Source organism: Aptenodytes forsteri, unplaced genomic scaffold, assembly GCF_000699145.1.
Source record: "Aptenodytes forsteri isolate BGI_AS27 unplaced genomic scaffold, ASM69914v1 Scaffold81, whole genome shotgun sequence".
Taxonomy (NCBI): domain Eukaryota; kingdom Metazoa; phylum Chordata; class Aves; order Sphenisciformes; family Spheniscidae; genus Aptenodytes; species Aptenodytes forsteri.
Genome location: NW_008795259.1, coordinates 2,772,735 through 2,798,571, shown reverse-complemented (window position 1 = coordinate 2,798,571; position 25,837 = coordinate 2,772,735). Strand labels below are relative to the sequence as shown.

Below are 25,837 nucleotides of genomic sequence, written 5' to 3'. Positions count from 1 at the left end.
ATCAGACAGAGTATACAGAGAATCTACTGAAGAAATTACACTAATAATGGAGTTAATGAACTGTATACTTAGCTATCTACAAGCATCCTCAGGGTGTAACTATAGTACAAAATGACACGCTCTAGAAGAGACTAAAGGCTTTTACTTGAACATACTGTTTGTTACCTCCCCAGTGCCCTTCCATAACTTTAATGAAAACAAATTTACATCAGTTAATAAAAGCCCTTTGAGCGCTCCAATTAAAAAAGATATAAGCTGATAATTACCCATTGACATTTAATTCTACAGAGTGCTAACATGTCTTTGCATGCATTGCTCTCACCTGTTCAGCCTGGCTGGATGGCTATGACATTAACTACTCAATTTAATTTGATATAACTATTAAAACATTATTTTACCTGCTCACAGAAATTTTGCCTTCATTACGCGTCTTCTTCCAGGCATGAAACTTTCCTTCTTCGCTGATATTTTGAGTTAGCTAATGTAAGGATAACAGTTTTGTTTAAATATCAGAAATACGTTTCAGAATGAGCACAAGGAATACAAAATTAAACAGGATACCTAATTTATCTGGCAATTAAGTCCACCTGTGTTGTGCTACACTTATTCTCAGATTACCTTAAATCTAGCAGTAGGTCCACTGGAAGTCTGCAAGAGTCCTGCAAAAAGAACAAACCAATTTGGGATATAGTGCATGTGAAAACACTTCTCAGAAATTATCACTTACTTTTTTTCTTTGATCATTTACTAGAAAGTTTTAACCTGTTACAAGCATGTATCTGTTAGTTTCAGTGAGCTGAACTTGGATTTTAACAACATACCTCAAATGTTGCATCTGCATTTGAACAAGATGGGGATTTTAGGTAGGAAGAAATAACTTCTATAAAGCTAACTACCATAGTCGGAGAGAAGAAGTCTGCTTTTGAGGACACATGAAAGAAAAGCTATGTGCCAGAAAAATTTTCCACTTTTTGTGCTACACTAACCACTCTGACAAAGGACATCTTCCTACATGTTTTGTTTATATTCTTAGCACACTATGTCTCTAACATAATATAGGTGCATGTAAACTTTGCACTCATGAAAAGTGCTGGTTCATGAGGTTTGCAAGGCCCGGAAAAGAACACCTCGGCCTGGAGTGCAGAGCTCAGGGCACCCCTGGGACAGCAGAAGGATTCATGTAGGGACAAACACTGCGCCGCAGTCCCTCTGCAGCTGTGCTGTGACCAACCATCTGCATGCAGCTTGGCACTCCTTCAAATGACGCTTCTCACCTGTACCCACTTGTGGCAGACTAATAGATACGAGGTCCTCATCGGTGTCCTACCAGCTCTCAACCTGACCTGTGGGTGGCGATGAGAGAAGGTCTGAGGAGAGTCTGGGCATTTTCTGTCAGAAGAGGAAAAAAAACCCTTTGATCCAGACAGTAGCTACTGCCTGATGAGCTACTATTGAATTTTCAGTCGTACAGATTTATATTTTAATCCCAAAGTTTCAGAAAATATGACAATAGCAATCTTAGCCTTTTTGCTCCAGCCCCCTGCAAGCCCCGAACTGATCGCCTTGCAAAGCTCTGCAGGCTTTGCTGCCAGTTCTGTTACTCGTCATCTTGTGCTGCGCACCCTTCTCGGTGAGAAGCTGCTGAACTGTCATCACACGCGTGGTTGACTGCAGCTAGTTAATTAAAGCAGTATCATGTTAAACACACTATACGAACTGCTTTCAACTGTACGCATCTTGATCATATTGAATGGAGAAGTGGTTAATAAGTCACAAAAGGATTTGGTTTTGCGTTTTCTTTCCCAGGTTTCAGACGTTGCATTCTAGACCTATTCCACCTTCCACTTAGGACTAAAATGTATTGATACTGTTTCACTTGTTACAGGCAATACGGAGTGCGTTTTCAAGTTTGCTGAGTTGCAAACCAAAGAGGAAAACTAATCCTCCAAGAAAATTTTGTGAATGACAGTATTTTGCTTAGTTACTACAAGAAGATTATATAACGTGTGTAGCTGTCTGTCCCTAAGTATCTAGGGAAGGTTATAGACGGAGGAAACCTTTTAAGAATGGCCGTGGTTTAGAGTTTTTCATCGTAAATTGTAGCTTGTTTGAAAAACTTAAAAGTCCTTGTTTAGATATGAGATCTACTGCATTACCCTCATGGACATGTTCACATTCAGCTGGAACAAGGGAGAGGCACTTTAACACAGCAGAGTTGTTATGGGATATTTACAACTGAACTGTAAATCCAATATTAGAAACAAAAGCCAGCATCATGATGCAGCCTGAAAATACTGAATCATTTATGATAAAAACATGGAGTGTATCAGTAAAGTTTCACAATGCCCTTGTATGCAGAGTTTTGTGGTTTTGACAGACTTTGGATTTCTAATTGCTGGTCTCAAACCTGCTTTTAGTCAAACAGGTGTTGTATTAGCAGTAACTGTAATGAATATAATCAATGAATGTTGCAGGTCTTTATCCAGTGTAAGCTTAGAACACCTTATTTTCTGAAACTAGGTGCAGATATCTTGCCATTGGTATATCTGTGTGATCTATTTGATTATTTACCTGTGATTCTACACAAACATGGAGGCAGATTATTAAGCAAGTGTATGATTGTGCCAAGTGTGACCTGAATCCTATTGTACATTGCACCCCCGTGTTAGCAAGATATACACCACCCAACGGTGATACCTTGAAGGGAACATAAAGAACATTCAGGAGCATTTGATGCAATCCTCACAATCCCATTATAATAAACATCATTAATAAGTGACCTTATTTCAGAAGAAACTATCTAAAGTTGCTAATTTGTTGTATGAAGTAAATAGAAATTGTTTGAAGAGATTCATCAGACTTGTTTTGTTGTTCTTAGTACCAGACACCTATAAAATTTGTAAAAATTACTAAAGATGCTGCTAATCAGAAACAAATTATTTTGTTCACAAAACACTCATGAAGTGAACTTTGTAAGTGATCTGAGACAATGATTTAACTTTAACTAAAAACACGCAGGAGTTTCATTCCCGAGAAGCAATGTTGATTTATTCTCATTACTCAGAGAGTCAGAACAGGAAAAAATATTTCAGCAGATCTAATTCATTCACAACCAGTAATGGTTCATCTCCCATTGCTGTAAGTGGTATGCTGGCATCTACTCATCAAGGAAACCCTGTTTCTGCTATTTCATCCATCAACAGATCATCAATGGCTGCATTTTTCCTTGAGGAAAGCAAACACATCACACACACAAACTATACTTGATGACATAACTCATGCACTATTAAATCTACTAAACGTTATCGCTGATAAAGAGCTTTCAAAAGACTGAACAACTGTTTATCCCTGGCTATGTCAACAATGGCCACCACTATACTACCACCACAGTGCCATAAAAACTCCACAGAAAGAGTTTCAGGCTCATGTGAGCAACATGGGAGGGGGGGAAACATACCAGCCACAAAAGCCTTAGCAAGACAAAGCCATGTTTCATCCTCCAGTCCTGAAGGCACGTTCCCTGTGCAGCCCCAAGCCCAGGGGCTGCCCTGGGCCAGGGCCACAGTTCTTGGCCTCCTCCTTGCCCCACACAGCTGCCGCCATTTTGCAGCCAGCACCCAGCCTCACACCTTGGGGTGCCCCGGCAACACCTGCCCAGATTCGCAGCATGGTTCCTTGCCAGAAGCCCAATGGCTGCCCTCTCCACAGCAGGATGCACCTGGGTGGGATAGCAGAGGCTGCTGCCTCATGGGGCTGGGGCACCATGGTAGCCCTGAGCCTGCCTAGCATGCTGGCAGCACCTGGGTCTCCACCTCAGCTTCTTCTTTCATTGCCTCTCCTGCCACCATCCCCTGGGCCTCAGCCACGCCTCAGTTCCCACCATTGCACTGGCCCTGGGATGTTGCCCATGCATGTCGCCCCGCAGAGACGTCCCTCCTCCCGCCGCCATGCCTTGGGCCCTGGGGTCACACCCCCTCTCTGGGCGCTGGGAGGGAAGGCGAAAGAGTCCCACCACCCCTTGGCTGTTTCACATCTGCTGGAAGCATGCCCTCCCCGGCCCTTTTCCATGGCAACAGGAAATTATTTTGGTTTCCCTCTTTCCCGTCAGCTGGGTCCAAGGCTGGCCTCAGGTCACCCTGGCAGATTTACCCTCTCCTTCTCCCCTGTACCTCTCTACTGCTTCACTCTCCCCGTGTTTCTGTCAGCCCTGCTTCTGCCATCCTGTGTGTGACAGCAGACTTGTTTTTGCTGGTTATCCTATGTGGCAGCATCAACTCTCACAGAGGGTTAAGGAGGACCCTAAATACATTTAATACTACTTAACATCAAATTTAACTGCTGTAGCATAGCTGAGTGATGCATACCCATGCTTCTCATTTTCTTTTTCTCTGACCCCATTTACCTTCTTTCTCAGCAGTTAAATCCCAAGGGCCAGGTACCACATTGGAGGCAAAGTCTGGATATTAAGACCTGCTTACCATGTGAGGCGGTGGTGACACTGCCGAGCAGCCATCCTGCACATCCATGCTGCCCAGGCACAGGTGACTTTCCAACAGCAGCACCGCAAGTCTTGGCCAAGGCGCACTGGTGGCAGCCAAAGCCATCCATTTCTGACAGCTTGCTGCTCTGCTCCAGCAGTTCCCATCCCTGTGCTGCGCCCTGGTTCTCTGGCACTTGCATCCAGACGAGAAACAGGCACCCACCTCAACCTCTGCTGCACCTATGCCAGCCTCCCTCTGCATTGCCCGTAGGCACCTGCAGCAGCCAGGATCAGAGTGCCACCTTTTGGGTTTCTCACCATCAACACTCTTGTGATCAGAGTCTAGAGCACTGAAATTAAAGATAGCTTTGTTGTAAAAAAATAAAAAAAAAAAAAATCAGCTCCTCATCATTGAGAGGCTTTTCTTGATGAGTAACTGCTGCTTCTCCACAATTTCCTTTCATTGGCCTGAGCTAAATGCCTACCTACTTCCAGCAGCCTGACCCTGTCCTCTGCAGTGCCTGGTACACTCTCTACCCAAAGACATCCACGAACAGTGGAGAAATTTTCTGTTGAAAGAGAATTGCATTGTTAATTTAACTCCAAAATGGTTACAGTAAAAGGTCATACTATCTTTAATGGGATTTTTCACAGAAAAAGAGCAACATGAAGCAATTTGTGGAAAAATATATTTAAGGTTAGAACCATAGAGCTCACATGGAAAAATATATTTAAGGTTAGAACCATAAAGCTCACAAACATCTTTAAGAATCTTCAAGTTCATTAAGTGAATACTTTTTGTAAGTATTATATTAATACACCTCCAGGAACTACTTTCCCTCTCACTGAGGATGTTTAACAGAAGGAGTAAGAATCAACACAACAGTAATTAAATACTTCTATTTATTTTTCATTAATACAGTATTTCCTTCCCCACAGATGAATAAAAAGAATCACTCATAAGACATTTATTGAAGAGCTATCAAAATACGGTGCTATTGAATCTGTTGCTTCTTTTGGAAGACAATCTGCTTTAGTATTATTCAGAGACATCACTGCTGCCTACAGAATAATGAACCTTTTTTCCCCCACCTAAACATCCATAATGGATCCAAGGCACATAACACGGTATTAATTTTATGAACCAGTTTTAAGCCAGTACTCAGAACAGAAATATACCACAACAGAAGGTATAAGAATTATTTGAGGAGAAAGTTTACTAACAATAAGGGCAGATTAAGCTATTGCCAGAAGGTGAATTATTCTACTGGTGAAGATTAGAGTTTTGATTTCTTCTGAAAGAAGCTCATAATAGCATTTACACATTCATCAGATAACCACCTCTCCTTCAGGACTTCACACTCTTTACTGTTGACTGCATGGAGCTTCTCCTTTTCCATACTTCGTAACAGTTGCTTTGACACTGCCAAGGACTGGAGGAGAAAGAGAGGAACATTAGGAAGTTTGTTTTCCATACCTTAATTTAATGTTTCGGAAAATAGCACGATAAACACACTGGAATTCAAAGAGTTGTATTAACATTGTACTACTTAGCTTTTAGTCAATCTTTTCACTGGAAGTAATTATTGCATTTAATTACTAAGACTGCTAATAAGGCGGAGGAGGTTCATGGGAAGCGAAACAGCAGTCCGCTAAGTGTTGATAATCAGAGTAGATGGGCATAAGAAGCGAAACCCGTTCAACTGTCTGCAGTGCCAAATGCAACCTACGTTATCAGCAGTTGGCACGAGTGTCTCCTCTTGTCCAATGTAACATAGTACCATTGTGACTCAAGTAGTTTTGCAAAACCTAAGCTAAGTGAGCAGGATGACTGAATTCAGCAAAAAGTAAAGCCACCCAGCATCATCTTGAGCACCCACAGTGCACACAGTACAATTAATATTGTAGAACCAGTGGTAAGGCTCTTGAACCTAAACTATTGTCAAAATAAAGATCTAAGAGAAGGCATCCAAGGCACGCACACGGAGACTGCAAGTGGATTAATTAGTTAGTTTTTAAGGCTCTTCAGCCACTGAATCTCTGTGTACAGCGCACTGTCTTAGAATTAGCCAGGGTAGAAGAGAGGTATCTGTTCCACAGCAGCAGAGGAACAGGGACAGATCTGTGCTTGAAGGAAGGAAGATATATTGAGCCTTGTTATTTCAATTAAGGATGAAGAGAAACCCAGTAACAGGATAGGTTTGGCAGGAGGATTAGGAATGCTACAGGCTTACAAGGTGGAGAAAAATTTGAAATACTGACGTTTTTGGGGAGGCTTGCATAAGCTTCTAATCTTGCCCAAACTTCCTTCTGAAAAGTCCTGTCGGGGAAGACTTCAGTCACAAGTCCCTGGGCACAGGCTTCTGCTGCAGTCAGCTTTTTATTGAAAAGCAAAATCTCATTTGCCTATATAAAGAAAAGTAGAAAGTGTGATTCAACGAGACACAAGACTTGAGTCATCTGAGAGGAAAGGTACAAGCTTCCAAGTCTGCCCTCTGAAAAGAACACAGAATAGATGAGGTTGGAAGGGACCTCCAGACACTGCCTAGTTCAAACTCCCTGCTCAAGCAGGGTCAGCTGGAGCAGGCTGCCCAGGACTGTGTCCTGTTGGGTTTTGAGTATCTCCAAGGATGAAGACACTTCTCCAAGGATGACGACTTCACAGCATCTCTGCACTCCAGCTGTGGTCTCAGCAGTGTTGAGCAGAGGGAAGAATCACCTCCCCCCTCAACCTGCTGGCAACGCTCCATCTAATACAACCCAGGATACCGTTGGGTCTTCTCTGCTGCAAGGGTGCGTTGCTGGCTCGCGGGCAACTTGCTGTCCACCAGGACACACAAGTCCTTCTCTGCAAAGCTGCTTTCCAGCCAGTAAGCCCCCAGCATGCACTGGTGCATGGGATCATTTCTTCCCAGGTACAGGACTTTGCCTTTTCCTTTGCTGAAGTCTATGAGATTCTCCAATTCTCCAGCCTGTCCAGGTCCCTTTGAATGGCAACGCATCTAGTGTGTCAACCATTTCTCCCAGTTTTGTATCATCTGCTGAGGGTGTACTCAGTCCCATCATCCAGGCCATAATGAAGAGGTTAAATAAGTATTAGACCCAGTATCAACTCCTGGGCTACGCCACTAGTGACTGGCCTCCAGCTCCTATTGTTCACCAAGAGTCTACGTGCCTTTTTGAGCAGAGCTCCAAGGTTGTCACCTGACATTACCAAATCATAAATGTGTTTGTTCACTTCCTGCAGTAACTCCAAGATTGCTAGAACATGTACTAGTAGGTTATATGTCACTGAATAGACTAGCCTTGATACTTGGATGTTTATGAAGCACTTGCTCTACTCCTTACAGATTTAAACCCTGCTCAACAAAAATACATTATATTAACGCAGACAATAATATCAGATAAGTATTTGAAACTATCCAGTTTTTTGTGGGATTATCAAAAGAATTAGAAAGGGAGTTATGCCATTCTAAGAAAAGAAAATTTAGATTCTGCTGTCTCTCCTTTTTTTTCTTTTTAATTTTTATTATTTAGTTTCCTTATTTCTAGAGTAGACACAGAAAGTAAGAGTATGGACAGAAGACCAATACATATTAGAACAAAATAGATAATCTAAAAGGTCTGGAAGTAAATACATAAATGGATTGCTTCACATTCACATTTGGAGGAATGGTTGAATACAAATTACTCACAGGGTTGGCAGAAACCACTGCAACACTTGCTCCCTTGCCTGATAAAGGCAGGCTACCAAGACATTTCTTAAAAGTGCTCTTACTTTATTTCTTTGATCCTTCTTTATATCATTCCCTCCCATTGCTGGAAGAAAGTTACAACCTTTCGCTATATAGAAATTGTATCAAGAAGGTGGAAGAAACCATGAGAAAGAAAACCTTCATCGGTATCACAGTATGGCTTTACAAGCTGTCACTACTCTGTTATGGTGCCTGTTCTAACACTGTCATTACATTTCTTGATCTTTGTTTCAAAGATGCAAACAGGAGCTTTCTCTGAGGACTCTTGCTGTGACTCCACGTGCTCTTACAGTTGGAGGATACCAACACACAAAGGTCAGATGATCCCATATTCTTACCTTAGGTAAGCCCATGATTTTTGGGAACAGGTAAGAGGAACATCCTTCTGGGCTCTGTCCAAGTTGACTAAATGGGCTGTGAAATGTAGCCTGGGGGGGAAAAAAAAAAAGAAAAAAAGAACAAAACAAAGCAAATCTCACAACAGAGCACAGGACTAAAGTACTAGGATTTAGTTTTCATTTTAGAGCTTCTACTGTGACAGAGTTCACCAGAAATACATTTGAACTGTTACCATAATAGTCTTTAAATACCATCCGGTAACACTGCTTCATCCTCTCAATGCACCTAAGAGCTGACTTTGTCTGTATAATTCAATTCCCTTATCATAACAACCCCACTGATGAAGTTACCTTATTTGAATACAGTGCTTAGAGAAACTAATTTGCATGTGCAAAATCTTTACAGAAAAGATGTTCATACACTTCTGCGCTAAGAGTTATTAAATATATAGCCCAAATAACTTAAGAGGTAAAGAGCATTTTGCTTTCTGAAGGCACACTAAGTTTACTCTACTCCTGAATAATTCAAGTCATTGAATCTTATTTCCTCAAATTTTATGCAAATTTAAGAAGAACCTGTGGCAGAAATGCATCATGGGATCATACAAAACAATACCCTAGTTACAAGTTAGAACTGAACTGCAGAATTTTATGTTTTGACAACTTACATCAACTTTAAACAAGGAAGACAAAATGCTTGCCTTTATTTCCATTTAAAAATATGAACTGATACACAAAGAGTGCACAAGTTGCCAGTGCAGCTTTCACTGTAATAGAAGGTAGTCATCTCTTACTGTACTGCAGATGGCCATACAGTAAGACAGATCAATAGACTTCCTAGGAAGAAAGTGACAATTATATCATTGTAAGAAAAGATTAGACAACATCTGCCAGGATACAGGCTAGTGTAATTGGTCCTGCTTTAGCAAGGGGGGGGGGGGGGATGAACTATACCAGGGGTACAAACTGGTGCCCCAGGAACTGGAGCAAAATCCAGTGCAGAAGGCAACGTTAACTGACCGCCCAAAATGCTGATCTGTTGTCAGACTGGGCTGCGCAGTGTCCTGTAAATGTGGTTGGTAATGATCTGCTCTTGGAATACCTGGCTGAGAATAAAATCAGATCCTGGACATAGCAAAGCTGGCCACTTCTGGAGTAGGTAGTCAATGCCTAAGGCACCCCCAACCAAACTACTAGAAAATGTGAAATTAAGTAGTAATTTGGATGAGAATGACCTTACTGCACGAGAGTTCACAATCCTGGAAAGGGAAGAATAGAGAACAGTCACCTTTGAGAATGCTCCAATAAACTTGAAGTTAATAGGAAAGTTCTCATGAAGACTAATCTAAGTTAGACCCTACAGAAATCCTCAGAGAACTGTTATCAAGGGCACAAGCAAAAGCTGTCCCAGTGCAGGTAGGAAGGTACTAACAGATTGTCTCAGCTAAATCATGAGCTCGTCACTGACTTTAAATACAAATACACAGAAAGTGAAAACTACATCAGACAACTAAGTATGAAACAAATATAAGCATGCAGAGATTAAAAAAATAGAAATACAAGGCAAAAATAAGATGCATTTACCAATCATTATGTATACAAGTAGTAAAAGGAAGCTCAAGTATGAATCTCAAAGTATGAAGAATCCTTCGAGAAAGAAGGATACTATTAACAGGACAAAACATTTAATGCTTATTTGGATTAAACTTCAACTAAATCTATAGTAACTTATGGCTGTAGGAGATGATATGCCAAGGGGGAAATGATTAGAATTCAAAATCGTCTTAATAAAGCGGAGAGGTACGAGTAAGAAGATGCTATTTAATACAGACAAGTTAAAGTTTGGTGCAAACTTGATATACAGTATACGATATACACTAGGGACAACTGTTTAACTGGCAACTCTACAGCAAGGGATCCAGGTGTTATAGCAGATCGCAAGTATGCAAATTAAGTAACATTGTGGAATGTCAAAACAGAAATACAGTCTGCAGAATGTGGAGAAGTTCTGCTCTACTTCACATCAGTGAGACATGAGCTGGAGTGATGGGTCTGGTTTGTACCACTATGCTTAAAGAGACACAGAACAATTGGAAGGAGTCCAGAGGAATGTGACTGCAGGCCTAAGAAAGCACATGAAGAACAACTGAATGAATGAATTGCAGCCGTTCAGCTCAAAAAAAGAAAAGATTGAGAGACTGGATGTAAACCTGAGATATATCTAACAGTTTAAGTACACTGATGGCTAAGCACACTTACAGCTATTGTAAGGGAGGATGAAAAACAGCCTGTTCTTTAAATTCAGGAACAAGAAACAATAGGTTCACCCTGCAGCAAAAAGAGATCAGATGGGAAGGGAGGAAGAGGGAGAAACCCAACTATTTTCTAGTAAAAGAGGAGATCTAGGTACCAGAACAGACTGAACAAATCATGCATATTATACAAGCATACGTCAGGAGTGACATGGTCCTAGCTGATCCTGTTATGGGGCAAGGAGAAGGAGTCGGTCCCCTGCAGATCAATTTTCCTAAGTCTCATAGTGACAAACCCAATCCAGCAGGGACTTTGAGGAAAAATCTGACACAGTGCTGAAGCAGGAGTCAAAGTACCACCCATCACAGACGCTTCTGCAAGCAAAACCTTGCCTAAAATTAATTAAGACCTTGAGTTAAGTTCTGTATCTGTCTAATAACCTTATGCAAATGAATGGCACAGAACATAAAAAAAGGCATATAATGGGATTCTGTGCTATGCCTTAAGATAGCCTTTGGTTATCTATTTGGCAAATTACCTTAAAAGGAATCTCAAGTTGAATAAACCAAAGCTTTTCCAAAGTTACCTTGGAACACAGATTAGATAAAGTGCCATTTACTGCACTTCCATTCCATAATAATCTTTTGCTCCCCCTCCCACACCTGAAAGGGGCCTTACAACCATCATTTCACATCAGCTACTCTTTACTTTACCCACTGATACAGTAATGAGTTTCTAAACTGGAGTCAGTAACTTGATAACCATAACTACAGCAGGGAAATTCCATGCATGTTAACCACTGGCTGATGCACCTCTGTACTGGTAATTAATATAAGTGTTCCTTGACATGATAAAAAGCCTTTACACTTGTGTGTTCTTTTCTGTCAGATTACCCCAAACCGAATAATATTTGCTACAGAAAGAGGCTTAAAGACTGCTTTGGGATCAGCTTGTAATGTACTTACCCTGTCAGAAGCATAGACAATATCACACAATCCAAGCACTGTTACAGAGATTCCAATAGCTGGGCCATTTACCACTGCAATCAGTGGTTTAGGAAAATCAATAAAATGACCCACGAACTCTCTAGAGAGAAGGAAAAACAGAATGTAAGAGACACATCCTAGTCTTTTTCATCAAATATAAGCAACTTTCAAAACACATGATCAGATACTGCATAACAAAAACCATGAGCTAGATTCTATGTTTTTGTCCCTTTCCCAAATTAATTCTGGCGAAGAAAATAAGAGCTATTTGAAATACCTGCATTTTCTTACCAACTAAGAATCAAACACACACATGACAGCACAGCTTTCCTAGTTCCTGCAATCAAGTTATGAAAGCGCTGTCCTCTTCAGCTACAGTTCCTGAATACAGCTCACTAACAAGAACAGTCTTTTGCCCTGCCTATTTATCTGCCTATATGTCCATCCCAACTCCACCCATGGCATATCCATTCCCTTCACAGATTCTGTTCTGCAGTGAAGCCCCAGCAGGCACCAAAATTGTGATGCTACCACAGCACAGAATTCCCTAGTGCTGTTCTGTCTGGGTTTCAGAAACAGTGTTGTTTCATTTGACAGCTACTTCTCCATCCAAGAAGTACAAAATACATTCTCAAAATATAGTATTTTTCAAAAGTGAACAGTGCTGTAAAAACTCTGCTTCTCTGGCATCTCTATGCATCAGTTGTAATGAAGCACTGTGCTTGTGCAATAGTAACAGCATAGCAAATACGGTCTTCTCACAAGAGCAAGACGAAAGGCCATAAAGTACATGTGAGACTATGCATCATGTTGAACACCCTACAAAACACTGCAGGCTGGAACACTTGCCAGATACTACTAAGTAACACCTTTGCAACAGATTCGGACTGCATGATTATCACTTTGTAGGGGCAAGCTGCAAAACCGAGTACTGTACTTGCAGTTCATCTTTAAAATATAAATCAAAAGAGTTGTTTGCTTTTCTGTGTATTTTAGTTTTTCAATCAATTGCAAGTGCTTGAGAAAGCAATCCAACTTGCAAGCATCTCAGATGTAATCATCATGTACAGAAGAGAGAAGAAAAAAAATCTGCTTAAATAGGGGAGAAAGAAACATGTTGTTTGTCCCAAAAAACCACTTCAGCCACTGTGTCAGATGATGCCCCTGATCTCCTTGGCCTTAGAAAAATAAATTAGTTTAATAGGTAGATTCAGACCCAAAGATGGAACCAAGATCTCAGAATTCCTGGGCAATTTTGAACACGTTCATTACACCTCGTCTCTATTCAAAGAAGTCTGACAGTGAAGGTATTTTGGCATGTCCTGCTAGTGTAGACACTGCTGGATATCAAAAAATCCACAAATTTTTCATTGCAGCTTACAAACTATACAGTCAAAATCGTGTTTTTGTCATTACCTCTGCATGTACTTTGGGGACTAAGAAAATAAAACAGTCTTTAGCATCACTGTACTTAAGAAGATTTATAATATTAATCTCATTTCCTCATTTCACACAATTAATACTACTTCTCCCACACGATCTTTGTGTTTATGCACATGATGAGCCCTTAGACACAGTCATGGATGTATTGTAGCATAACTAGGTCCCTGCTGTCGTGTTTTCTAACAATGCCTGCAAATTATATTTTACCCATTACAGTAACTTATGCATATATGAAACCAAGATGTTCTACTTGAGTAATACTGCTCCATCTTTTGCCATCTTCTCCATTTCACCAGGTTGGATATTAGTAAAATTATTCAGATCATTTCCACTACTATAGTAGTCTCCATTTCCTGCAGAGAACATAAATAAATGCACCAATGGTTTCCAAGTAAGTAAGAGAAGAGAAGCTTTCATTTATTACATTTACAAAAGAATTTCATTCTAAGTGTCTAACATTATTAAGTCATTAGAGGGATTGTCTCAAAGTATACACACTACCTTAAAGGACATCTATGGTTTAAAAAATAAGTTTTGGGGGGGGGGGGGGATTTTTCTTCTTTCCATAACAGTGTCAGGTGGGGGGAAAAAAATTATTTCTTTCCCTCCATACTTGCTCAGGTTTTTTTTCCCTCTCAATTCACAATCATTCACACAGTAAGATGTGAGAAACTTTTTTTTTTAAACAGGAAAATGGAAACGTAAGTTTATGCATCTCCTTCATACTGATGAAGGAATCAAAAGTAGACAGAATAACCTATTTAATATGTGGTAGAAGTTTCACATTTTTTATGACCAATAAGGAAAACGCATAGCATTCTAAGGATAAGACTGACAGCACTGCATTGAAATCATTATACTGAAAGATGTATTCTTTAATAAGAAGCAGATAACCTGTTAGTGAATGTATAAGTCAGTTTGAGGCACTGTCAAAAAAAGCAAGGAGTATTTAAAAGCTAGACTGCATGATTTAATTGTCTAAATCATCCTATGTCCATGAGGACATTCACAGGATGGACCTTTCACTGGTTAGCACATCCATTACTTTACGCTGCAGTGCTCTAACTATGTAAAATGGAACAAAAAGGTTTGTGCAGGGGTGTTTGCTCTTTACGCCTAGCTATACACATTAGACATTCCGGTTGTGTGAACTGCCCTTCTCATTTTGTAAGGGTTGTTGTGCCTAGTCATTGCTACTGAAAGGAGATTCAGCATCCTGGGAATACAAGGTGTTGGTAAAGATGACAGTGGAGATGAATATGTATGCAATTACCTCAGAAGTAACAAGTAAATGGGCTTAAGCCCAAATTCACCTTGTGTCCACACTACTTAGCTGCCAGCCAAAGCTCAAGCTTTGGCTAATTTCCTAAATGCACACCTATCTGCAACAAGGATGGGCCAGACAGGCAGTGCCTGCCCTCAGCCATTCTGTCCCTCCCACCTGCCCTTGCCACTGTGTCGTTCAGTCAGCACCAGAGACGGACCAAAGCGTCCTCTAGAGAATCCAAATGACGTCCCCAGAGCAGCTAGACTTCACAGGCAGCCTGAGTTTGGGCTGCTCTTTCACATTATCACTGCAGTCATCCAGCTGCACACATCTGGTGACTGGGATGTATATAGCTGGGCCAGGTTGCAGCTTGCCTGGCCAATTCTTTCCTACGGCAGCCATGGCAGGGACGGGGGGGAAATCAACATAGAGTATCAGTTTTTTTTCCAAATGATCATAGGTAAACATGCAGTATAAACTTTCTACTGGCCATGCCAGTGCATGATTTGAGGGGCTTGTTTTTAGCATGTTCCAATGTATCACAGAGGTAGAGAAAATTGACTAAACCGATACCAATGAACTTCAAAAGTAGTAGTGAAAATGCTGTGGAGCAGATACATCAGCAACTCAAAAGTAATAAAGCCCTTAGGAGTATTCCATGTCTATCTTCTCATCTCAGAAAGATGTTTTGATGTAACAGCAAGCTTGCGGAAGAAACACTTTGGAATATCTTTGGTCTATACTAGAAGAAAGAATTTCCTCATGCAATTCTATCTTAGTCTATATATAGGTAGATAGTTCATGTCAGTACTGTACTTTGACATAATATAAAACAAATCTGAGAGGCGCATATGAAGTTTGGTACCAGTAATAACTGCTATGGTAGAATCATCTTTTCCAGCTTCTTCAAGTGCTTTGATAATTTCTCTGTACATCTGCATAAGAGGAAAATCAAAGTACAAATGTGATGCTGCAAGAGATCATAAAAAGGAGATTCACACTGACAACAAGGAACTTGAGACACAGATCAACTATGGTACTTTTAAGTATGAAAAAAATTTGCATCCACAGAAAGTTAAGTATTACATGTGAGGTATTTCTGACCATAAAGACACATGCTTGCAATACTCAAGACTTCTGATGCAAATCTAAAGGACAAAATAAGGTCCTTTGGAAAACAGACATTAATTGGAAATAGCTAGTTTTAAAACCTGAGAAGTAGTTTAAGTGGGCAAAATAATATATTAAAGGATTAGCAGCAGCGGGGTGAAGTCCCTGTTCTGGTATCTTTGCAGTTGTGAAACAGGATGATCATGTTTCCAACAGGATGTACTTACTCATGAAGATAGCTATGGGAACCAGAAGACTATCTAGACATACACACAACAGTGCTGAGCCAAAGTAGGCTGCACACATGCTTTGTTATACATAAGGCTACACTCAAATCTCATATCCACAAAACAGGCTAGTCTTCCTGCAGTTTGCCATTTTAGTTTAGTGCAGACCGCAATCCTACAGTAAGTTTGAAAAAGGAGACACAGAAAAGCCCAATCCGTAAAATTTTAGCTGAATGGTTTCATTTTGCACCAGATGTTTATTCCTTAGGTTGTCATTGGAGTCAAGATACTAAGCCCTCATAAAATTCAGACCACCATGCTTCAGTCAGTTCTGCTAAACCTGTAGTAATGATTCTTGAAAAACTTAAGTAGCTTGCCCAGGAAAGAAAAAAAAAATCATTAATCCTCCCAAGTTAATTTCTTTACCTTATGATTGATGGCATTTTTCCTATCAGGTCGGTTAAACATTATCTTTGTGATATTGTTTTTGGTGGTAACTAGTATTGTTTCATAGTCATCACGTCTGCTCTCTTCTGGAGAAGCGTCCTTCTTCTGGCCAGCAGATTCTGCAGAAACCAGACTTGAGACAAGTTCAGTATATTTCTGTCTAGCATTATCCTGTAATGACAGAAAAGAAAAAAGAAAAAAAAATCACACAAGATTATCAAAGGCTGAAATGGAAATCAGTTTGTTATGCTATTCATAAGATGGGTACCTATGGGGAAAAAAGGGGACTGTGCTTCAGGACACACATACAAGAAAATCTCAATTAGAAAGCATTCTAATTAGGATGAGAAGAGGAACATGCTGTATTTTAACACTGCAGATCATGCCTAAAGTCATCTAGAAAGCAGCAGCAATGGATCCACAAAATAAAAGTGCACAGATGCTGGGATGATGACATTTATTTTGTTGAAGTGTCCCCATCCACGCCTAAGATTACCAGAAAGACCTTTGTCATATTCCCAGCATTTACACATTTCTATGGATCCTTTGTTTCTGTGTTGCAGTTGGACATTTCTCCAACAAAATAAAAGTTTTTATTTTAGAACATGTGCTGCTGAAAATAAGAGTGCTGAAATGGGTCTATGGCATTTTAGAATTGCTTGAAGACACTAGTTTTCATTTAGCACAAACATGACATGCAAAAGCCTAAAGAATCCTGCCTCCCTATTACTATAGTAAGCCCTGATTTAAACAAATTCTAAGTTCTTGGTTGTTACAACCTATTTTCTTGAAAGGATAAGATACTTTGAACAATTCTATAATCCATAATTTGTAGCACATGAAATTGTCTATTCCCTCTCCACTATAACTTCAAGAGCAGATTCTTTTCCTTAAGTGTTTCCTGGCTATTCCTAAAAGCTACAGAGCCATCTCAAAAAAAAAACAACCAAACAAAAAAAACCAAAACACACCCCAAAAGCCCTAAAGCAGCACAAGTTAAGTTCATGAAATTATGCAAGCATGTTTTCTTTTAAAAGAAAAAAATGCAAAAACCCCTCTGTATCAAGTAATATCTTTGACTGACCTCAGAAACTACTCCTGAACAGCAGGCCTAATGCAGCAGTGACACAGCTGGTTTGTAAAGCTTATGTTTCCTTCATTTAATAGTATGGTTTTTAATAGTTTCTATTAAATAGAAACTGTGGTAGCTATACATGATGTCAGACTTACTACAGTCTGCATGAAAAAAGAACACTTATGTATCTTTGCATCTATATTATTTCAAGTGAAGCAAGCAGGAAGAAAGACTTCTCTAAAGGTTATGAAAGGTATTACAGATGACAAGATATACTGAGAAAGAATGAAGAGAGGCTCTCGGTACACCACTTTTTTCTAGTCTTTTGATCAGTGGCATAAGAGACTGACTTTTTAAAATGACAAAGTTATCAATATGCTAGATTCACAAATTTGCTCTTTGTTGTTAAGAACCGAGAAGCTCAGTCCATCTTTCTTAAAGGGAAGAGCAGAATAGAACATAGTGTGAAAAACACTATTTTTATTGAAAGTCAACACATATGTAAGATATCTTAAACTGGTACAAGCTGGTAGTAATAATATAGAACTAGGCTTACACAGTAAAAAACCCTCCAAACATTGAAGCAGTGAAATGACTGTAGAATACAGTGCAAAACATTTTGGTGCCTGAAGCAGAGTCGCTGAACTACCATAGAATATGTTTAGACATTAGCCATTCACTTACAGACCAGGCATTTGAAGGCAGAGTAATCGACAAAGTATCTAAGTGAAATTGTAGGTATTGTCACCTGAGACAAATTGCCAAGAGAATTCCATGCATCCCACTTGGCTTTCTTGACAAAGTCCAGCATACCTGGTTTTGGAGAATTGCAGGGACCTTCAGTAGCCTGAAAAGAGAGTGAAACAAAACTTATTTAAACCTTTGATTAAAGTTCAGATGCCTTGGTAGAAAAGATGACAACTGTTAGGAATATTTACCTGATCAGGATACAGACTTCATCTCTGAGACAGAAGGAATACCTACTGGTTGGGCAATACTCAGACAGTTCACGTACCATGAAGTTTTCAGTGCCTGCTATTTCCTAATACCTGGTGCTGGGCTCTGAGAAGCACCTAACCGATATGAGACACTAGTTTCCAAAACACCCATGCATGTTAAGTTCTCCTAGCTCAAAAATTGTGGAAGTTTTATACTTAAAAAGAAAGTTAAAGACTTGTAAGCTGCATAGGATCTATTAAGCTAGATCTTACTTCAAAGTTGGCCCTACTATGAGCAAGGACATCAGACCAGTTGAATGCCAAGAGTCCAAGCTATCCTGAAGTACTCTATGATCAGTTTTCCTGAAGAAAAGTACACTATTGGAGAGAAATATTTCAAGTGGGAGGCGGGAAAGAAAGAATACATTTTACTAATTAATAATAATGAGCTCATAAACTACCTGGAACAGTCAGCTGTCTAAGTTTTTAAAGGAGCAACTGATTGCCTTCTTCAACATAAGAAGCCACAGCCTGTACTGACCCTGCAACCAACCTTGATCCACAAATACTTCCCCAAATACCAGTACAAACCCCACTAAGGACTAGCAGCTATTTCTACAAAGGTCGCCTTCCATGCTGTAGTAAAGAATAACCTTCACGCAAAGTGTGGAGGAACAGTTCTTTGATTTAACCACCTCCCCCCCCCCCCAAAACCAAACAAAAACATACCCACACTACAATGACCACGCAAAACAAAGAAAGAAAAGAAAACCCAGAAATCAACCTTCAAATGTCAACACCGTTATAATATAGGCCCAGCTGACTGACTGTAGATATGACAAATTTAAGAGGAAGCATGTGGCATACTTTTTTTTCCTAGGCATAAGCCATTTTCCAAAGCTGCATCAATATATGCCATATTATATGGAAGGCATCACACAATTGATGTAAATTGGCTCTATTTCTTTGAATAGGGGTTTCTATTCAAAGCATGATTTATATGATGAAACAGGTTTGGCTTCCCTCAGAATTCAGGCAGGGTTTGAGGGGCTGGCATTTCAAGAACAGAACTTCAGCACTTGAAATTGAGCGCTTGTTAAGACACAATACATTTGAACAATGCCTATTTTAAGTAAATATTTTACAGGTCCACCCCCTCAGATTATAAATGCCCCTTACGAAACAAAATAAGTCAAGCCTACCTGTTTAAACAAAGCATAGAGCTTCAACTTAGTTTCATTCCCAGGATCCTTTTTCAAAAGCTTCAGTTGTTCTTGAGCCTTTTCAAAGTGTTTCTGGCTGACTTGCATGGTGGCTGCAGTCATGTGCAGGTGAATTGCTGGAATGCAAACAGCCTGCGCTCGCCTGTAAGTGGAAAAAAATATCCTATTGCTTGGTTTGCATGTAAGACTAGAGGAAAAACAAATATACTGCTTTTTAAAGTAATTTAAAGTAAGTGTAAAACATTAAATATTTGTACCTGCACTGACTAAAACAACAACAAAAAGGAAGATACTAAAAATTACAAGAAAGTTGCTTTAGAAGTTTGCTTTAGCTGCAACATAATTAACCTTTGGAGAATATGACTATCTCTCTCTAGTACGTAAAGTGCTAGATTTAATGCTGCCAGATGACAAAGAAACTATGCAGTAATATACTGGATGATCACATATAGGCCACTAAATGGCAGTCGTGGTAAACTAATGTTTTGCTGTTTCTGGAATAAATCAGAGCCCTACAGGTTCTGTCCATGACAACCAAATAAGAAACACAGAACATTTTTATTAATGGTTTAAATCTCTGTATGCAACATTAACAGCTTTATATGTCTATGAATTAAAACGAGTATGCAGCCTGTCTGGTTTTTTGTGACCTTTTCAAGTTTGTGTGCTTCTATCTAGAAACAATTCAATCTGAAAGCCTGGTTCTCCAATCAGGGCAGCATAAGTGAAGGCTAATTTCAAAATGTACTTTGGAAAAGGACTGGCTGTGAAACAGCCTGTAGACACTTGAAAAAAAAAGAGGTGGTCAAAATATTCTGGGAGAAGAACTCTCCACCAGAAAAAAAAAGGTAATTCCATCAAAAAAACCCAAAAAAACCAAACCCCACTCCAAAGAACCAAACCTAACCCAACCCTATAATGCTTTGTAAAAGCAGGTTTACTTCAACAGAGTTTGGAATCAAAAGCCAAGAAGTCTAATAGTTTTGGCTTGTTTCAATAGGGCAAAAGCACGTTGTCTCAGCTTTCTTCAGTTAAATTGCAATATATGTTAAGTATTTTTACTATTTTTAAAGTGTTAGCCGTTTATGTATCGACGTTCCTTCTCTATTTTGGTAAAAAAAGAACAAAACCTCCCCAACTTTCCCCATTCTAACTTAGAAACACAGCTGTCATGTTACAACATCATATATGATAGATTTCATAATCATTAATTTTTCAAATGTGACTGGTTATCTCAAATGCAGACTGATAGAATGTTTAATCATTAATTTAATCTGTTAACATTTCAGTTACAGAACCATCATTTAAAAATCATACTTAACATGAAAATTCTGCCTTTTTATACACACCTAATGAGAATTTTAGAGAAATTCTACTGCTTACTTCGAGAACATCCTCATTGCTCTTATTTCTTAAATAAATTTCTCTTCTGTTGCAAGCCTAGAAGTTACAGGCAGGAAGCATGAAGAATGCCAACTGTGTCCAATTAATTTTGTTACTCTTTCATTTCATGCAGATAGGTTTTAGTTATCTTGTAAAAATGTTTGTAAGATCTATTGGTTTTATGTCCTATTACTGCCCTTCTGTATTAATAAAATCTAAGTTCCTGGTAGTTTGGGGCAACCAAGATTGAATGACAGAAATGGAAAGAATATTTTCTGTTATATAAAGAAATTCTTTCAAAAAGAAAGAATTCCAGAATCTGCTTCAAAATCTTATGCTAGTAAAAAGAAATCTATCTGAACAATACAAAATGGAACAGACTATCAAAAAAGGCTGCAGGAACAGAAAAGTCGTCTTACTTAAATTGATCAGCTGTAGGCCTTTATTAACATAGCAGTGCACCCAGACAGACATGGGTTAACCATCTGCTAGTTTAACTAACATTCAAACTGATGTGTTCAGAAGACTGTGTCAGAGTTTAAAAAGTTTACCCCTTAACCAACTGGGAGGCTATTTAGCCAACTTCTGGACGTCGCCTCCAGCATCAATAAGAGCCCTTTGACAGGCAGAAGTGTACCTAAACAGATACAGATACAAGTTTTTTTAATACTGAGCTGCTTTGACTAGTCTGTCCTGGAGTCACAGAACATGATGCTCGCTTTCAGATCCTATCCCCAAACATGCTTTTAAAGTCACATTCACAGGAAGAAAAAAAACCAAGAGTGCAGGAAGACAACTAGGGGTTTCTTTTGGTTTTGGTTTTTTCCCTCCAATTTTGCTAGCCATCTTTGGAACTACTTGAATGCTGCTGTTCCCAAGATGATCTGTGTACCTAGGACAAATTTTTTTTGTCAGTCTAGGCAGTGACTATGCTGAAGTGGATTCAATGTTTAAAAAGGGAAATTTGGGTTTACAACATGTTTGACAATCTGGTCTTCACTCCAGCTTGGCTATGGTCATTATTATAAATAGGCTTTAAGAATCTCTTTTATATACAATTTGATAGTGACCATAAATTAACAAGAGTTGAGGATGGGCAGCTGGGGAGAGGGGAACAGCATAGCAGCCAGTCTGAAGATATGTATGCACACATATTCAGGGTTAAGGGCTTTTGGCATTTAGCAGGTCACAAGTTCTCTTCCTTATTAAGGATGCAAAGTGGACAAGTTAGAAGATGATGAGAAAACCATTAGGTGAATAAAAAAAGTCTGTCTGTGGAAAAGTGGAATGATCTTTCATAAGTCCAAACTCAGAGTTACTTTCCTTTGCTGTTTGGTTATACCCAGTTTTACTTCTTAGCTACAAAAATAAAACACATGTGGGTGTTTATGTGTGGGTAAAACACATTATCTATCCACTTCAAATACTCCATCTTGCATTCTTCTTTTCTTCCTTACCTACTGCTTTGTAATAGGAGATTGTGCAACTTAGCTGTTTATTAAAGTCTAAAGTTTATTAGAAAAGGCCTCTTTTCTTTAGTTCTTTCTTGCTGCTTGTAGCTCAGTTCTCTGCAGGATATCTATGATTCACTTCTTTCTCTTTGCCTTCTGATCTCAGAGGAGATTTACTATACATTAGCGATGATCACCAGTTCTCAATATGCTAAGGCTAAGCTAACTGCTGCTATTTCTCTATTAAAATTGCAAAGGATGAAAACGCAAAGGAAAAGTTAAGTTACTTCACAACTTATTCATCTTGGGCAGGACCTCATCCTTCAGGGAGATACATGAAGAGCAGGAGCAGAGCTCTGTGACCCCCAAGTAGATCACATAAAGAGTGAAGAGGAGATGACTTGCCACCTGTCAGCACATGCCATCTCTGGGACCACACAGTGACACTGTACCACAATCCCAAAGACTGAGGAGCAGGAGAGGCTGCTGTAGCCCACTACAGAGAAGACTTACTCCCTCCATCTGCTGCTCCCTTGCTGTGACACTGAATCCTTCTTACTCCCTCACTGACCAAATCCATGCCTCATTTTAGCAGCCTCACTGAAACCACACAAGACTTTGCCGAAACCACACAAGGCAGGCAGATAGCCTGGAACCTGACCTACAAACTACTGGTGTTGAACCTGCACTTGTTTCCATCCAAGCAGAAAAAGAAGCCTAGGAAGGGCAATCAAAAACCCCTCTGCATTCCCCCTTCTCATCTACCCACTGCAACAAAGCTAAGTGATTTCCTTCCCAAAACTTCCTCTCTTCATTGCCCTGCACCTTGCAGGCAATTAGCTGTCACTGCCCCACTGCGACAAATTACCTTGTTGTACTGGCACCCATGGAAGAGCAGTAAGGGCCCATCAACCTCCCCCAGCTGGGTAAAAAAGAGCAGCTTCCACCAGAAAGAGAGAAACTAGAGGAGTCGTAACTTGGCAGAGCAGCCACAAAGTCCATGACAAATGCCTGCACACTCCTGCAAGAGTACTTTGCAAGCTGTACACTCTAAAAAGAAATAAATCCTGGGCATCACTGCCTGAACCTGAAACATCCAGGCTGACAATCATTTCATATGTATTCCCTTGCCTTGGACATCTCTTTGTTCCCATTCAGTCCTTCTGGATATCTTGCAAGCCTGTCACTTATCCCGTTCACTCTACCTGTTCACATAAATGTCTCTTATCCTGATAAACATTCAAACATAAGGTTCTTAGTTAAGGTTTTAAAAGTCAGTTACACTGCAAATAGTTTCTTACTGTTTAGCAAAGACTGCAAAGCCTGTTAAAGACAGGGCCCCTCATTACAGTGTAGTTCTGTCACTTGCATAAGGACTTTTATAGAGTTAAAAATGCCAACTTTTTGTAAAATGCTGGCTGCTTACTTTCTAACTTTTAAAGCAACTTAGCAGTTTCATCATTAAGACTAAATGGAAGCCAAAAGATCTCTTTGCATAGGAAACATCAGACATGTTCAGCAAAAGAAAGGGATGGATATACCTGAACTTCATCTTCCGTTTACTTAATAAAGGTTTTCTTTTAAGTGTTAGTAGATCCTGGGGAAATAAAGCACAGACAAAAGCAGTTAAAAATCCTATTAGGATTAAAAGCAGCGGGTGGTGCTAGAAACATGGGTTTAAAACTGACAGAACTGGAAAGTGCTCATTTCACATTATTGTAACTAGCTTTAGAGAGACAAGGAAGAAAAAGAACAGGAAGTGTTGTCAGACAGAAGCAAGCAGTACCTTAAAGCATCACTCAGATGAATCCTGGAACATATGTTTAATAGAAGATGTGGATATCTTTTGCACATTATGTGTAATACTTCAGATAACGCATATGACATCTCTTTGCCACGATCGCTATCTCAAGGTGCTGTGATCTTTTGCACTGCTCTTTCCACACGTTCCTCATGCAGAACAGTGAGCAGCACAGTAACCATCCTTTGCCATTTCACACAGACCTGTTATTACAGCATCATAAAGTGGCAATATTTCTGCTCATGTTCTTTTTATCTTAAGAGAAAATTAAACAAAAAACTGTTTTGCTGCTGCTACTGTAGAAAGAGTTGTACGGGTTTGGTTTTTTTTTTTTTTAGTTAGGATATAAAGCAATCAATTCCCACAAACCTCAAGGCACCAAGTGTTTGGTTATAACCTAAAACAAGCTTCTGATTACATGCCTCTCCAGAGTCCCTGCAAAGAGGAGACAGCACACGTTGCCCAGCCCAGCCCATCACTGTTTCCGAGGCACCAGCCAGAGCCTCAACTGTTCTACAAGGTTCAGGAGTCTGAAACTTATCCTGAGCGCTTCACCTGGTCTGCTCCAGCACCAGCAACCACAGCTCTGAGAGGCTGCTGTGAAGTCAAGCAGGAGAGCAACCAAATGAGACCTCCTCACTCCCTGTCCTCCTGCTGTTCGGACACTCACAGCCACAGTAGAAGAACCACAAGACCTCCCTGGTGGGGTGACTGGGGTAGTCCTCACCTGCTGGCACCTGGCCATGAAGTATTCCCACTCCAAGTAGAGTTTCAGGCTTCAGTCCCCCTCTTTCAGTAGCACTTCTCCTATTTCAATCCTCCCTCAAAATTATCCTGATTTTTCTCCACAGAGGAGAAAGGGATCTGGAGAAGGAATAGCAACCTTTCATCATTAGTTCAGCTACATCAAGGGGGACAGGAGCAGAGCTGGTGGGAAAGGTTGTCACTGTTGGCAATTGCAGCAACTGTTAGGAAATGAGGCATGTGAGACGAATAGAAACCAGAACTTAAACTGTAACTGAGAAAAAACTAGAGCATCTGGAAAAAAATATTCAACCCGAGACACCGACTTCTCTTATTTTTCCCCCCAAGACTTCAGATTAGAATCTCTAAAAAGAAGATTAAAAAAGGAAAAAGAAAGGTTGGTACTCAAATAATAACAAGCGAAGCATTAGTAGTGCCAGCATTTCATAACTTTCTCTGTAACTAGGAAAATAGTGTTACTGTTTTCCATATTCACTTGCAGTATTTTCTGCATGCAACAAATTTAAAGTTGTACTTCACTTTATTTTGTGAGCGAGAGGCTACCGTCTATGCTGTTAACACAGAAATCATTACAAATTTTAATATGCAGGCTGTCCAAATCACCATTCATCATGCCATTGGTTATATACTACTGAATCCAAACAGATATTTACCTACACAATAATGTAACATTAAGGATTCATAAATTTTCACATAGCTGGAGCACTTAAAAAGCAATAACAGCTTTCCCCATATAGCTGAACGTGGACAGGGCTAATGTCAAATTTCTGCCATACCTCTCAGTCCTCCAGTTATTCTTTCCATGCAAGCTACCTAGAGCTGAGCTGGGAAGAGAGGGGGCACCTGCCAGTGCTAAAGCAAACTGAGCAGCCTGTGGCATGTTTGGAGCAATCAT

General features: G+C 39.8%; 1 protein-coding gene across 4 annotated transcripts in view; it reads right to left on the bottom strand.

Annotated features, from left to right (window-relative positions):
* Positions 1–5,372: 5,372 nt before the first annotated feature.
* Positions 5,373–25,837, bottom strand: part of ECI2 (enoyl-CoA delta isomerase 2) — a 33,234-nt gene continuing 12,769 nt past the window's right edge. The window contains exons 1-11 of one of the 4 annotated variants that reach the window (XM_009279179.2): positions 24,905–24,937; positions 23,918–23,973; positions 19,522–19,684; positions 18,130–18,228; positions 16,286–16,477; positions 15,388–15,457; positions 13,506–13,608; positions 11,792–11,912; positions 8,574–8,663; positions 6,743–6,886; positions 5,373–5,913 (exon numbers count right to left, since the gene is read on the bottom strand). In XM_009279179.2, the coding sequence (XP_009277454.1) occupies positions 5,758–5,913; positions 6,743–6,886; positions 8,574–8,663; positions 11,792–11,912; positions 13,506–13,608; positions 15,388–15,457; positions 16,286–16,477; positions 18,130–18,228; positions 19,522–19,684; positions 23,918–23,973; positions 24,905–24,922 (1,212 nt within the window). In that variant the 5' untranslated portion in view covers positions 24,923–24,937 and the 3' untranslated portion in view covers positions 5,373–5,757. Of the gene's footprint in view, positions 5,914–6,742; positions 6,887–8,573; positions 8,664–11,791; positions 11,913–13,505; positions 13,609–15,387; positions 15,458–16,285; positions 16,478–18,129; positions 18,229–19,521; positions 19,685–23,917; positions 23,974–24,904; positions 24,938–25,837 lie in introns of those variants that run through there. The other 3 variants (XM_009279181.2, XM_009279182.2, XM_009279180.2) reach the window with 3 other exon arrangements.